At 41.7% G+C, this 14,343-nt stretch overlaps 3 protein-coding genes across 3 annotated transcripts in view, besides 1 other annotated feature; 1 reads left to right on the plus strand and 2 right to left on the minus strand.

Annotated features, from left to right (window-relative positions):
• Positions 1 to 414: 414 nt before the first annotated feature.
• Positions 415 to 564: a sequence feature (Protein overlapping with rRNA (METBIDRAFT_34621, OBA24080.1) was converted to a misc_feature.).
• A 6,532-nt stretch (positions 565 to 7,096) lies between these two features.
• Positions 7,097 to 9,562, plus strand: RFX2 (Rfx2p; the record flags this gene model as incomplete). The annotated part of the gene is made up of 1 exon (XM_018853724.1): positions 7,097 to 9,562. The coding sequence occupies one exon, from the start codon at positions 7,097 to 7,099 to the stop codon at positions 9,560 to 9,562; it is 2,466 nt and encodes an 821-aa protein (XP_018714562.1).
• A 524-nt stretch (positions 9,563 to 10,086) lies between these two features.
• Positions 10,087 to 10,976, minus strand: METBIDRAFT_30433 (uncharacterized protein). The gene has a single exon (XM_018855634.1). It carries the CDS (start codon positions 10,775 to 10,777, stop codon positions 10,529 to 10,531), a length of 249 nt encoding a protein of 82 aa, XP_018714563.1. The 5' UTR covers positions 10,778 to 10,976; the 3' UTR covers positions 10,087 to 10,528.
• Positions 10,977 to 12,535: 1,559 nt separating this feature from the next.
• Positions 12,536 to 14,343, minus strand: part of ECM42 (glutamate N-acetyltransferase) — a 2,933-nt gene continuing 1,125 nt past the window's right edge. Inside the window, exons 2-3 of the mRNA XM_018854072.1 lie at positions 12,819 to 14,291; positions 12,536 to 12,763 (exon numbers count right to left, since the gene is read on the minus strand). Coding sequence (XP_018714564.1) covers positions 12,937 to 14,291 — 1,355 coding nt within the window. The 3' untranslated portion in view covers positions 12,536 to 12,763; positions 12,819 to 12,936. The remainder of the gene's footprint in view (positions 12,764 to 12,818; positions 14,292 to 14,343) is intronic.

A 14,343-nucleotide genomic window follows, 5' to 3' on the forward strand; every position in this document is an offset into this window, starting at 1 on the left:
GGATTCACTCTCATGCCAAGTCGTGGTGATATCTGCGGCAGATCTCCAAGGGTAAGTTCATTGATAGAATAATTTAGACAAAGTGAGTCGGCAAAATAGATTTGTGACGTTTGTCGATCCAGAAGATGAGGCTAAATAAGAAGGGGGAAGAATTCGTTCAGAGATAGCTTACTTGGGAAAGGCCCATCTCTAGTCTGTTTCTACCTCTGCTCACCCCCATTACCCACCCTCACTAACAATAATCTTGAGACTGGTACGTACAAGAGGAATCAATTAAAAAATAGCATTGCAATGGTCAGTAAATGATGTTGACTCAATATTATTTCTGCCGAGTGCTCTGAATGTCAAAGTGAAAAAGCTTAACCAAGCGCAGGTAATCGGCGGGAGTAACTGTGACTTTCTTAGGGTAGCCAAATGTCTCGTCATCCAATTAGTGACGCGCATGAATGGATTGACGAGATTCTCACTGTCCCTATCTACTATCTAGCGAAACCACAGCCAAGGGAACGGGCTTGGCAAAATAGACGGGGAAAGAAGGGCCTGTTTAACTTCACTCTAGTTTGACATAGTGAAGGGATGTGGAGGGCGTGGTATAGGTGGAAGCTTCGGATCCCATGAAATACTCCCACCCCTTTTATTTTACTCACAGGGTGAAGGTTTACCAGTCAAAAGACTACCTTCAAATATTTCATTTGATCAGCTCTAGACATCGCCTAATGGGGAGTTTGGTGAGGGCGGCACATCTTCAATTAATACTACCTCATTCAAAATACAACTTGCCCTTTTCCAAACTATGTCATGAGTGAAAAAGCACAGTAGTAAGAATGTTTGAGCATCCCATCAATTATAGTGGCAATATCGCCTATAGTGGCTAGACTTGAGTCGAAGTCAAGTCTTCGCCACTTTCTTTGCTCTCTTGGACTTCTGTTAGTTTGGTAAGCCATCTACTTTGCTTTTTCTTCGGACTGTTTAGCGGAAGGTATCTGCTAACTAAAATAAGAAAACACAGAAAGATCTGAGATCGGCTCCTCAAAAAAACCTTGTGGCACCGGTCTGCTGACTGCGTTAAGGACCAGTTCAAGTGTTTGCTTGATATGATATTTTGAGTATCATTCCGCACAAGTGTGGGAGATTTGAATTTCTTTCTCGGGGATCAAAGAGCTGATTCGAAAAAAGAATTCTCGACAGTTTACTGTTTGTATCTTTGGTGCGCTCTAAATCTGAGGTTTAGACTTAAAAAATTCTGGCCCTTGCACGTAGATTGAGAACTGAAACGGTGATATCAAAATTGTTTTTGTTGAACATACGAGTATCTAAGACAAATTTTGAAGAATGACCTGCTTTAAATTTCAATGTGCTTTTGCAAATTCTTGATGCTTTGATGCTGTCTCAAATATGCTAGACGGCTGGCATACGACAAAAATCCTTCTGGTCTCTGAAATGAGTCGCAGACTGAGACGAGGCGTAAAATTTGAAACAAAGATTCAACCGAATAAATTTGGCAAGTCAACCAGCTTACAATTTGCAAGGGAAACCAACTAAAGCAATTGTGAGATATCATATTTTGGGCATGTAACGTATTGTTATGCTTTTGCTGCTCATAATAAAAGCCTATGGTGGCTCTATCTCCAAGAGCCTTACAGAGCTTGTCGCTTAATTTAGATACACAGAATAACTGGCCTTGACAGATCATGCAAACCATTTTACGATGCGAGAAGCTACATTGGTATTTAAAGGGTTGGGAACAAGCTTCACCGCTTTTACCTAATGTTTGGAGTGCCTGATCTCTTCGTCATGTAGTCATCGGTAGTAGACCCAAATAGTAGTCAGTGTGTCACCATTTAAAAAGCGTATCAAGAGTGTCCCCCACATGCTCATTATTCATATGAGAGCTGGATGCAATAATCACGAGAGTCGACAAGCAGAAGAGTCTGAATAGATAATGTCATTATCTGGCTGAGTATCCTCAACCAAAATTCAACTATTTCCCAATATGCCATTAAATGCTTAGTCGAAATTTCGACAAAGAACAGCGTCATTCATATATATTTCCGGAATCCTGAGAGAACAAATAGGGATTTCATTCAAAACATCTAAGTGTCCGTCATACGAAAGGGGGTCAAGTTATGACCCTAATCCCGGTGTGCATGCACGTTGACTTGTGATTTGTTGAGAATCTGTATATCACGGTCATCCAGTTCATTCAGGGGCACGCACCCCAACCATGCAAAACAGTTGCCAATGAATTCAATTGCGGAAATTCTTCAATTTTGGTCTGAATAGAAGTTGGATTGCTTTACACACTACCTCAAGCCATTGCTTTGAGTTCAAACCGGGAATGTTTCTGTTTCATAGAAACGTTATGACATTTTTTCGACATAGCTTGCTTGAGCCCTGGTCATTTTGAACTCAACTTGGTTCGATATGATACAAAATTCAGTAGTATACTTTCCAGTTGCATCCTGGTTGTTTTCTTCAGAGTTAAGAATGTGTCTGAATACAGCACAGACTGTCAGAAAAATTACTACAACCTAATGTAGGTAGCTATTTTTGCTTCGTTGTCTTTCTCGCATCCGTGGGGCATTGATGGTTAGCATATAGTATTTTGAGTTTAAAAGTGTGTAATCCCGTTTTCGCAATGCACAAACAGTTCAAGGAACGGAGAATATGCTGCATGGCTCATTAGCCGAAGAATTGCATCCTTGGGTCACAGGCCGATTGCGGGTTTCTTTCGTTGCCTTCTGAACGTGCTAACCACAGAAAAATCGTCATGCTCAAAAAATTGGGGACTCAAGAGAGGATTTAAACATCCCAAAATCCAGCTGATACAAACACAGTAAGCGGTTTTCAATTTAAACTGCACATGTCTAGAATTATTTGGCTGAAACACACGGTGAAAGAAGACACTTATTTTATTGTTGAGAAGGATTCTTTCAGATTTTGGAAGCTGTGTATTTTATGCACCACATTCAGGATGGGCTGGCTCTGCAATCAATCTCACTGAGTAAAACGAGCTGTGCTCTACAAAATCCAGCTTGTTTAAGGAATCCATGGTTTTATCTTATACGTTTCGGCTCTGGGACATCGTCAAGTTGTGCGCCCGAAGAGCCTGATACACCGCGACTTGAAACTTGAAATCATTTTTGGAAAGATAGCCCAACAAACTTCTCCCGGTACTCAATCATAGAATATCAAAAAATTCAAAAGTTTGGGAGTGCGTCGTTACAAGTTGAATGTGAGAAACCAGAATACTTCATCAGATGTCTCCTTGATATACACTTATAAGTGAGAAGACAGTGTTTTATAGGGCTTGACTCTATTGTGCCTAGAGCTACATTTGTTTTTTTAACTACAGAAGAGATTCATGTCTTCATTTTTTTAATAATCGAAAAGTATCATTGCATCGGAGACAGCTTCAAGCCAATTAGAACTAGAAGATTTTTTGACAAGAGAGTCTCTAGCGGCTCAACCAGGACGTTCAGCAGATGGTACCAATCGGGTCATAAGTTTTAGAAGCAGGAATCCTATCTCGAGCAACTACATGACAGCTCTACTCTGATTAGGAAGTCTCTGGGCAGTCAAAACAATTACCTCAAACACCACTGCAATGCATACATCACAGCTGGACATTATGCTACCTACGGGGTAAAATGAAACAGTGTGCAATTATTACCCAGCCGTACTACGAATGGAATGAAGAGTGACTTTCTTGAAATTATCTTCTTCATGAATCAGTAATTTATCAGGCCACATCAAAACTCGTTAGGAGAGCCACACGAAAATTATACCCCGTCAGTAAGTGTGATACACTCGAAATGGTGACAACTGGAGCGAGCTAGTTTCGTGACCCTTTTGGAAGAGCTCTATTCCCCTTTTTCAGCTTTCAATCCGCCAAAGCAAGTATTGAATATAGTTCCATGTGAGAAAACCCACATTATTAGTTCACTGTTCGTTCAGCTTGTTCGGGTTTTTCTTTTTCAGGGCTGAAAACATTTTGGAATGCTCCAACCGAGAAAAGTGATTTGAAATCAAGAACAAAACCCGGCCGGTGACCTGCTTATAGACCCGAGGACTTGGACACACACGATCCTTGGGAGTAAGTGTTCAATGTTGGAGGAATTTAAGGATAACCTTCATTAATCCGTGCATGACAGGTCATTGTTTATGTAGCCAATATGTATAAGGCAGGCCAAAGTCAGAACTTTGTCAGGAAGATCGAATTGAACAAGTTAGGATTTCATCAAAGGTACTGGGCAAAAGCCAATGTAGCTTTCATAGGACCAGAACTCAATGCTCCACCATTCTCCACTTTTGTAACTTCTTCACTTGTGAAACTCAACGCACGTGTCACGGAAAGGTAGAAATTAAGAAGCGAAAATTTTCTCAAAGTAAGAATTCGAACAGTCTGTCTCTTCGTCAAGCTATGTTGCATTCGACAATTTTTAAACCTTTCAAGAGATTTTGAATAATTAAAATACTTTATAGTGAGGCATCTGATCAAAATTTTGAGAAAGTCTTTTGTTCTTGGATGGTCTTTCTTTTCTCCATCCTGTTAGCTCTCCTGAAATATCCACATTCGAAGGATGTCAGTTGTGTTCCATTGGTTCATCAAAACCAGCGATTTCCATAGGCAGGGATCCTGGTAAAAGAAAAAAAAAGAAAAAAAAAAGTGATGATGAAATTGTAGAGGGAATCCAATGAGCCTAAGTTTCAGCTACTAAATTTCTCATTCAATGCGGTCACCCGAAATCCGGTAGGGATGATCCGACTTTACACTAGTCTTCTTCCGAACAGTCACCAAATATTATTTTTTTTTTCGAAAGTGAACTATAATTTTATTTCTGAGTTATTGTTTGAGGAACTACTAAGGGCAAAACATTTTTGAATGATGATGCTAAGAAACTGCTGTCCAAGTATGAGTGCGCAAGCACTTTGTCTCGGTCCTGTTTAAAATGCTTTCCGTTTAGGAATGGTTCGCAGAGCAGGGAAGCGAGACATTAGGATATTTCCTTTTATTCTTTTAAACATTTTAGTCTCATTCGAACAGTATAACAAAAAATATCAATCTGTAATGAAGAATGCTTTAATGCAACCAAGTATGTACGGATGGCTTTTGTTCCTGCAAGCGGGCTTTTGTCTCTGTGCATAACGTCAAGGTCCAAAACAATATTCGAGAGAGTATTGATGAGGGGGCCTTGGATTTATAACTTTGTAGCAATAAATCAGGGAACATGAGGAAGATTTCAAATAGAAAAAAAGTAAAAAAGTCCCCGAAGTTGCTTCGCATGAGAACGTGAACTAGTTCATCTCAACCAATCATGATACGTGGGGTTTTTCTGTGGGGTAGAAAGAACAAAAGAATCAGAGGCCTGGATGCTAGTCAGTCTCTGGAAATGTTCTAACCTGTTATTGATCTCACATCATTCAAACCTAGGGTGTTTAAAATTGATGAAACATATTTATTCCAGAGCCCATACTCACCAAAGATTTTTTTTTGCCATCTTTCATTAGTGCAGGCATCTAAAATAATTATTCTTGAAGCATTAAGAAAACACTTTTCAAGCTTATTCGGGGGTGTTGAAAATTGGCCAAGAATACGTCAACACAAAAGCGAGATTTATTGCACCGCTTTGAATCACCTGAGTTGCAGCGTTCAAATCTCGAGGGTCAGGCGCAATTTCCCACGAACTTCTTTATATTTTTTTTTTGACCTCGAAACTAAAACAGATATATAATCAATAACTACATCTGAGTCATTTCTAATCTTGTTTCGAAAAGAAACTTATATGCCCGGCTCGAGAAATTCAAAGGCACAAATTTACGTATGCACTTCGTGCGTCAAGGTGCATGTTGTGAATTGCGAACAAGAATGAGTTCAATTTGTCATCATTATATCCTCTTCTTTTATTCAACTAAGACGTTCCAATAATCTTGTATGTAATTTTTTTTATAAATTCCGAATAAAAAGGATCACATATGTCTTGAAGCGGTATTTTTCGAAAAAAGAGCCACATACGCCCCTTCCAGATTGGAGCGTGTTAAGTTTCAAAGTGATCATATTTATGCAGCATCGTGCGTCATCCAATCAAATTAAAACCATTATTTTCTTATTGATGACAAAACTCCAAGAAACCCAGGCTTTGGGTTTACCGAATAAGGAATTTGACCGACCGGGAAATAGTCTGCAGGCTCTGCAAATATGAATTTCGTATTGTCTTTATGTTTTGAGCTCCGCTTTGAGTTTCGCTCAAAGACCGGTCACACTGCTTTCAGTTATCGCGCTTTCAAAAAAGTGTATGTTACCGTTTTTGGATAATTTACTTGAGGTACAAATATAAATTACGGTTTTATGTCGAGTACACTTACAAAACTTGATGTTAGCAAAATCGAATATAAGCTCTGTTCCGAGAATTTTTTGTCAAAATCTGGGTTGAGCTGAACGGATGTGGGAATACTTGTGAATATCCTCGGTCTAATGTTAAGGCGGCCTTCAGCAGAGAGCAATCTGGTGCCGAAAGCTTTTATTTTGGTCGGAATCGTGCGACACTCACCCTCTAAATTGAACCATCGAAAGCACGCTATAAATGTTACAATCTTCTCTCCTTTAACCTTTGAATTCAACTATGAACAATTTCGACTCCTCAGATTAAATAAGATGCGATCGGTTGAATGACGGAATGAATGTTTGTGCTGAGGACGTAGAATCATTTTCAAGTGACCTATTGCGGAATTTGCCCAACTAGCAAAATTTTTGCGACTATGTATAATAACGTTCGCAGAATAGCTTAAACCAGTGATTGGCTTGTCTTCCATTGTTGCTTTCACATCTCTATTTACCCTTCCATCCTCTTGCACGGACATAATCAAAATATCGGAACTACACAATACATCAAAAAACCCATATTCGAGCCCTTATAATCTCGCACACAATGAACATAGCTCTGGCCCGAGATCTTTCTTAAGAACACGTCGTATCAAATCATTTGTCGGTTGAAGTTTTCAATCTTTTAAACAGATTGCATTGGACGTGAATTGTTCAGTTTTCAGCATATTTTTACTTACTCAAGCAAAGCCTGTCACATTTTCTCTGCATACGATGTCTGAACACACAGACGAATTCAAAGAAACACCCTGGCTGAAAGCATCATCCAAATTTTTTATCTCAAGTCTCGCTAAGAAAGAAATGGAGCAAGGTTTTTTGAACGATTCATATTCGGTTCTGAGTCCGAATGCTTTGATGACCAGCCAGTCAGGCCAGCCTTTTGATGACCTGGGCTCCGATGTCGAATACCAAACATATGCTTCTCAAATACCTCACAGAAGAATTAAAGAAGCTCCACATGCAAACAACCAGGGGCAAGTTCTACAAAATTCTTTTCTTTCCGACAAATTTATTCACGAGAACGCAAGCACATTCTTCGGCACCTTAGATAGTACATTTAAGGATGGCGCCTCCCACGCTTCAGATTTTGACTCCAGCTTGTTGAGTTTCTGCAATTCAGCCAACGCAGCTACAGAATACATGTTCCCAAACTTGAGTGGTCAGTCAATCTTTATTAACTCCCAAGAATCTCGAATCATAAAGAAAGAATTACACTCAAAATTATCACTGTCAACTCTGCCAACCATGTATAAAAGTCCAGAGCAGGCGTATATTGAGCTAATTCCTTTGCTTAATTCAGTGAGTCACGAGAACTTCGGTTATTTTCTAGTGGGTGTCTTGCAAAGATGCTCGGAAGAACTATCACTGGACAACTTCTACAAGATGTTGTATAATCCGAAATTCTACACTTCTGTATCCGAAAATCTAAGGCAAGATACAAATTTACTTAAGCCTGTCTTTCACTTAGCAGATCTCAAGCTTTGTTTCTATGTTTTGGAAACTTTCAGGCCTCCTCATTTCACCGCAGGTCTGTTTGCCGATGGTTTAGTGCATAACTCCAAGTTGTCGTCAATCAATACGCACGAGTTTTTGAGAACATTTTTAGCACTCAAAATCATCTTTGATTGCTTTGAAAAGACAGATGATGATCATTCTAGCCTTCCCCGAATTCTTACATATAAGGCTTACTACATCCTTTGTCAAATTCTCATCAGCCGAAATTCAGCCTCTTTGCTTCTCTATAGGCTGCAACAAAACATCGTCTTCTGTCAGTCTGGGTTAGGAAAAATTATGAGGTTGGCATTTCCCGACTTGACCACCAAGAGATTGGGAAAGAGAGGCCAGTCCAGATCACACATCCTAGGATTACGTTGGAAACGCCCAATCTTAAGTGAAGATATTTGGCATCTAATGGAATTTGATATCCTGGAAATCAAAAAACACTTTGTAACCCATATTAAGGGTAGCAGAAGACAGCAGAGTATAAATTTACAATTCAAAGCATCAAGAGACAGGCACAATGGAGATCGTGAGCTGAAAGATGAGATTGCCCCAACTCAATCATTGACAGAACGAATGAAGCCATTCTATAGTTTTGTGGATGCATCGAACAAATATCCGAGTTTTGACTGTTCCCCTCGTTTATGGAAATGCATTTTAAATACCCACCCAGCGCCGTCTGAGTGGTCCAAAAACATTATGGTCAAGTCTATTGACACATTGAAGCTGATTGGCATACACATTGAGCCTTTAGTTAACAATTTTGCATCAGAGATCTTTTCAAAAAACAAAAGGGGAATACTTGAGAGCTGTGTATCCCAAGTCATCAAAGGCTCTAATAAAGATCCACCCTCTGTGAAACCATTCTTGCATCTTTGTCTTGTGATTTTTCTTTTGGCATTTCCTTTGATAATTGCATCAGACAGAGAGATTTGTGGAACGAAAAAGGCAAAACTACGCTCGTACTTAAATTCTATCATTGCGCTAATAATGACTGAAAGGCAAAGGGCTCCACCAAATGAAGGCAATATGATGAAGTTCACATGGATCCTAAAAAAAATGATTCATATTAGTGAGTTGACTCTGTCGAAAGTACACACGAATCTGATTATAATGATAACCGATGAAATGATTCGTGATTTAGACAAGTTGGACGAAAACCCTGATAGTCCCAACATTAACAGTATTTCACCAGTTGCCTTTTATGTAAGAAACATTTTTATGTGGTTAAGAGCTTATAATTATGATGGCGTCTATTTGAGCGGTTCTTCGTGTGAAGAAGCCCTGGTTGAGATAGTCCTGAGAATAACGCAAGCTTTTCTAAAAGAAGGTAATGATTTCAGGCAATTTATATCCAACATTTCAATGTCTATGAGCAATGAAGAACGAATCAACGTCACATATGACTTGCCATTCGAATTATTCAGAATTCTGGCACAATTTTTGCATCAAGATTGCTTATCAGATCACTTAGTTTTGAAACTACCGATTTCGGCCATAAAATTCCTTGTTCTCAGCGCCACAAATGAAATTCAGAATGTGAGCTTTAGCTCTGTTGCGGAGCGAGATGAAGATGTATCAAGACAGACTTTCAAGACTTGGTGGGTTCTCTCAACAATACTCCAAGAGTATATGATAGTGCTCTCCGAAATTGCAGCCTTAAGTGGGAATTTATTTTAGATGCTCAATTAAGCTCCAAACTGGATGAAGTGTACTTTTATTTGTTTTTTAGATCTTGATTCGTGATTTTGACGATTCCCAACGGTTGTGATATGTGATATTCGTGAGTGTATTTCGAAGATATTGCTCAACTATTGGTGATCTAAAATGATATTGTTTGAAAATATTTACATAAACAACATGACACGTCACGGTTATTGCCGGGGCGCTGATACGTTCAATGACTCCAATTGGATCTTTCTTGGGTAATTTTCGTGCTTGCACCACAAATTTTTATTTGACTCTGCAGAGGTTTTTTTGTATCTCAGGCTGACGCAAACGCAGTTCTCAGGTTACTGTGATTACTCGAAGCTCAATATTTCAGATCTTCGCTTTGTATCGGATCAACCTTCTTTGGGTGTGCTATTATAGCATGATTTACAAGAAGGAACATATTGCAGTAGGTAGACCTGGTTGTGGACCTGCACAATACCTTGAGTCTAACAAATAATTACTTGTTCAAAGTAGATCCGTATTCAAGAATAGCAGCTTATTCGATTTTTCCGGCAAAACTCGATAATATTTTTGTTGTAGCATTATTCTCACTCCTTCATCATTGCTCGCGAAAGAAAGGGGTATGGGCTGGCAATCACCTGGAACATACAGAATGCAAACTTCCAGATGGAGGGTCCCAGAAACCATCGCCAATGTAACCGGAGAGTTTTTCCTATATTAGAGACAAAAAGTCATTTAAATTTGCTTTCGCATAGAACTTTTTCTTTGTCAAAAATGTAATTTTTGTGCACTCGGCGGAGAATTTTCAAAAACCTCGGTTTGTGAGACTAATGAAGAGAGCAAATTGTTTTGGTTTTGTGTTGCGGGGTTGATAGTTCGAATCTTTTACGTACGGCCACATTGTTGAAAGATTCAATTTTTCAGCAAGCACATTTGCGATGTCTTTAGCTTTCAGGTTTTGTGGTCAGCTTTTCAGAAAGTCCTTCGTTGTCGCATCAAATCTACTAGCACTGAAATGTTCGTCTTCGGATTTGCTGGTAAATCATTGCATTGTGGCAATAAGTCTTCGTATTGCGCATAGGAAACCCCGAGACTTCCGAGGGTGCACGGCGCCTTTTCAAGGCTTATGGCGACATTGCGCTTTGAATACAAAAAGATGCTGGAGTAGCATGTGCAGGTGGCAACAAGCAGAGGAGTGTATACAATTAGATATGCACCCATGAGAATTGATGTCGTCAAGCTGGCTTCAAAGAATTCCTTAAGATCGTGGAAATATTGTCAAGTCAATGTGTGTATGCCCTTGAATAATAAATTGATGCCCAAGCTCATCATTGGTGAAAATAAAGTTAAAAATTAATTTCCAAATGGGTTGATACGTCTATCGTCCAACCTATGCTTGGGGTCAACATTTTCTTAACTAAGTGTAACTTGCAAACTTCGGGCTTTTGAGTGCAGGCTTTGAGAATGTAGCTGAGTACTGTATTTATGTGTAGTGCTTGGCCTGAATGTGTTTGAGGCGACTGAAATACTTTGCAAGATAACTTTTGGCTTTCAATACGAATAGTATTGGAAAAAGATGGGGATGATTTTTCCGGTTCTCTGCTAAATGAAATCTTCTTATGGCAAAATGATAATTGACTTAGCTCAGAAACAACATTGGAAATTGAGGAACAGCATTCAATCTTTTGAAGAATGTTTTTTGGATCGAGACTCATGCTGAATCTCAATGTGAATAAAATGTGAAACATGCCCTTCAAAACATTTTCGTTCTAGAACAGCATCAATAAACTTTTATTTTCTATTTTATGAATTTAAATTTTCAAGTGAGGTTTAGGAAAGGAAGTTCCAGGGCCATCAGATTCATTCAACAAAGAATAGACTAAAAGTACAAGATAGGAAATCCATCCAAAATATTTGATTTCTGCCTTTCCGAAATCTTAACCCCATATGCTACAAAGCAACTTTTGTCTTTTAATGTCTTCTCCTGGTAGTATCCCCAGATCCTAAAAGGGAGATCAAGATTTATCCGTGATTTAGTTTTCAAATATTTAGAGCTCAACACGTACCATACTCAAATTTCCTCTTTGAAAAACTCACCCAACATTATTAACTCAAATTCATTTTTAGACAAAGTCTTCCCTTGATAACATAAAACCACTAGAATTCTTGGTCTAAAAACTTTACACTTGATAGGACTTGACCCTCAATCCATTTTGAATAGCTTCAAGATTCTTTTACATGAGGTTCATAGTCACAGAGTGTTGGATGACAAATTCTTTGCTTAATCACTATCTTTTCAGTCCCGTACTTGATTTGCCTCAATTTTCGACCATGACTGAGTGCTTAAGTCTCGAAGCTTTGCAACTAACAATTTTTCCCTCAGAATGTGATGTTATGCACAAAGCCTTGCATACATAATGAGTTTATACCGTAAAAATTTTCTCACCCGTTTACTATCAATGATATTCACAGTAAAATATTCTTTCACCCCAGCTAATATAGCTTCTATTAAATATCTTGTTTACATTGTCTCTGTTAGGTTTTGGCCTTTTTCTCCCATTCTTCACATGGAAGTAAGATTTTCAAACGCAGCGCTTTTCGAAGACAATGCGTATCAAATTTATCAGAAGTGAACAACACTTTTAGGAAAGGACAAGCTCAGAAGATGAAGAAAGAACGATAACCAGACAGTTCCGGTGCTAATCAGGCTCGGCCATTTTCTCCCCGTGGTCTTTCTTTCACCAAAGATATTAATAATGAGATACTTGTCCGAGGAATCCTTGTTTCAACCAAGAGCACCAGTACTACTTCGTTAACTTACGGCAAAAACATTCAGACCTAAAAATTCAGGCACGGTACAGATACCGGATGTTTTTCAAACAAAATGAGCATATTCTGGAGCGTCCTGGAGGGTATTTCATGCCTTTCTCAGGAAGTTGGAAGCGGGACTGGTATGAGCGGTCCTGATTTTGCAAGCCCGGAGTTTTCATAAACGTATCTCCAGAATCTGCAAATGATCAGTCCCGCCAGGGTGCTCGAACTCGACTTATTTCGCCGTATGTAGTGAAGCAGCCGGCCAGAGATTCCCAGCTCTCCGGAGCGACCCCTCCAAACGATGCAAGACGGACATGGTGCATGCTTGCATTTGGCGGCACCGCAAAATCTACATGGCATGTGAAGGGTGCTTGGTTAGACTCTACTGGAAGACTGTAAGTCTTTTGGATGAGCCGTGCTCCGACCCAAAAGGACGACTCGGACCCGCCCGGACTTTTTGCACCAGAAAATACCCCTCTATCTTTCTGCATCCAAATGCCTGTTTCTGACGCACCTCCACAGCCAAAGCACTTTTCCAAATACGGGCGTCCAGAGAGCCACGCCGCCTAGGACCGGTAGTCCGCGTTGATGGACACGTACTCGTGCGACAAGTCGCAAGTCCAAAACAGCGCCAGCTGGCCGCCGCCCGTGCCCAAGCAGATCTCGATCTCCAAGTCCTCGTTCTTCAAGATCTCGGCCGCGCGCGCCTCGTCCACGGATTCCGGCTCGCCGTCCACAAGCAACTGGAGCCTCTCGGAGCCATCGGTGGGAACGAACGACACGCTGGTGCCCGCCGTGTTGACCGCATCTGCGCCCACGTCCGCGTAGCCAATGGCACACAAAATACGGCCCCAGTTGGCGTCGTTGCCGAACATCGCGGTCTTGAACAACAGCGAGTTGGCCACCGCCAGCGCCACGCGCTTGGCGTCCTTGTACAGCGCCGCGTCTTGCACGTTGATGCGGATGAACTTGGTGGCGCCCTCGCCGTCACGCACCACCAACTGCGCGAGCTGCTGCGCAAACTGTGTGACTTCCTTGCGGAGCGCAAGAAACGCGTCCAGGGTCTCGGCCACACTGTCGATTTGCGGCCCGCCGGCCGCGCCGTTGGCAATGGCGACGATGGTGTCGTTGGTGGACGTGTCGCCGTCCACGGAGATGGAGTTGAACGAGCGGTCCGTGGCGTACTTCAAGATCTGCTTCAACGCCAGGGCCGTGACCGGCGCGTCGGTCGCAAAGAAGCCGAGAAGCGTGGCCATGTTGGGGCAGATCATGCCCGCGCCCTTGGCCAAGCCGGCCATGGTGTACGTGTGTTCGCCAATCACAAACTGCTTGCTGACCAACTTGGGGAACGTGTCTGTGGTGCAGATAGCCGAGGCACAGGCAAGCCAGTGTGCATGCGAGGCCCCAAGCCCGCTGCCGGCCAACTTGGGGATCCCGCCGACGATCTTGTCGATGGGCAACTTGTTGCCAATCACGCCTGTCAGCATCACGAGCGACGACGAGCCGCTGCGGTTGCCGAACACGCGGTCCGTGGTCTCGACCATTTGGCGTGCGTCTTGCATGCCCTGCGAGCCCGTGACGGCGTTGGCGTTTCCCGAATTCACCACTATCGAGTTGATGTACGGGTGCTCCTTGAGCGTGTGCATGGACACCTGCACGGGCGCTGCCTTGAACTTGTTTTGTGTGAACACGGCGGCCGCTACAGCCTCCGAACTACTGGTGTTGTGAAGCAAGGCCAAATCCAACGTACCGTTTTTTTTGACGCCGCAGTGGGCGCCGCCCACAACGAAGCCCTTGGGGTAGACCCCCGACTTTGGAACAAAGCGCTCGGCCTTCGAAAGCGCAAACAACTGCGCACTGACTTTCATGATGGTGGGGAAAAGAGAGGCGGAGGGGTTGGCGGAGAAGTTGAGCTGAGGTGCTGGGCGATCCGGGTCACGTGCGCGCGATAACGGACCGCGCCTAACCGCATT

Source organism: Metschnikowia bicuspidata (genome assembly GCF_001664035.1).
Source record: "Metschnikowia bicuspidata var. bicuspidata NRRL YB-4993 chromosome Unknown METBIscaffold_1, whole genome shotgun sequence".
Lineage (NCBI taxonomy): Eukaryota > Fungi > Ascomycota > Pichiomycetes > Serinales > Metschnikowiaceae > Metschnikowia > Metschnikowia bicuspidata.

Bases quoted from the DNA above. Each gene is read 5' to 3' on its own strand.
- METBIDRAFT_30433 (XM_018855634.1), bottom strand. From the start codon at position 10,777: ATGGGTGCATATCTAATTGTATACACTCCTCTGCTTGTTGCCACCTGC.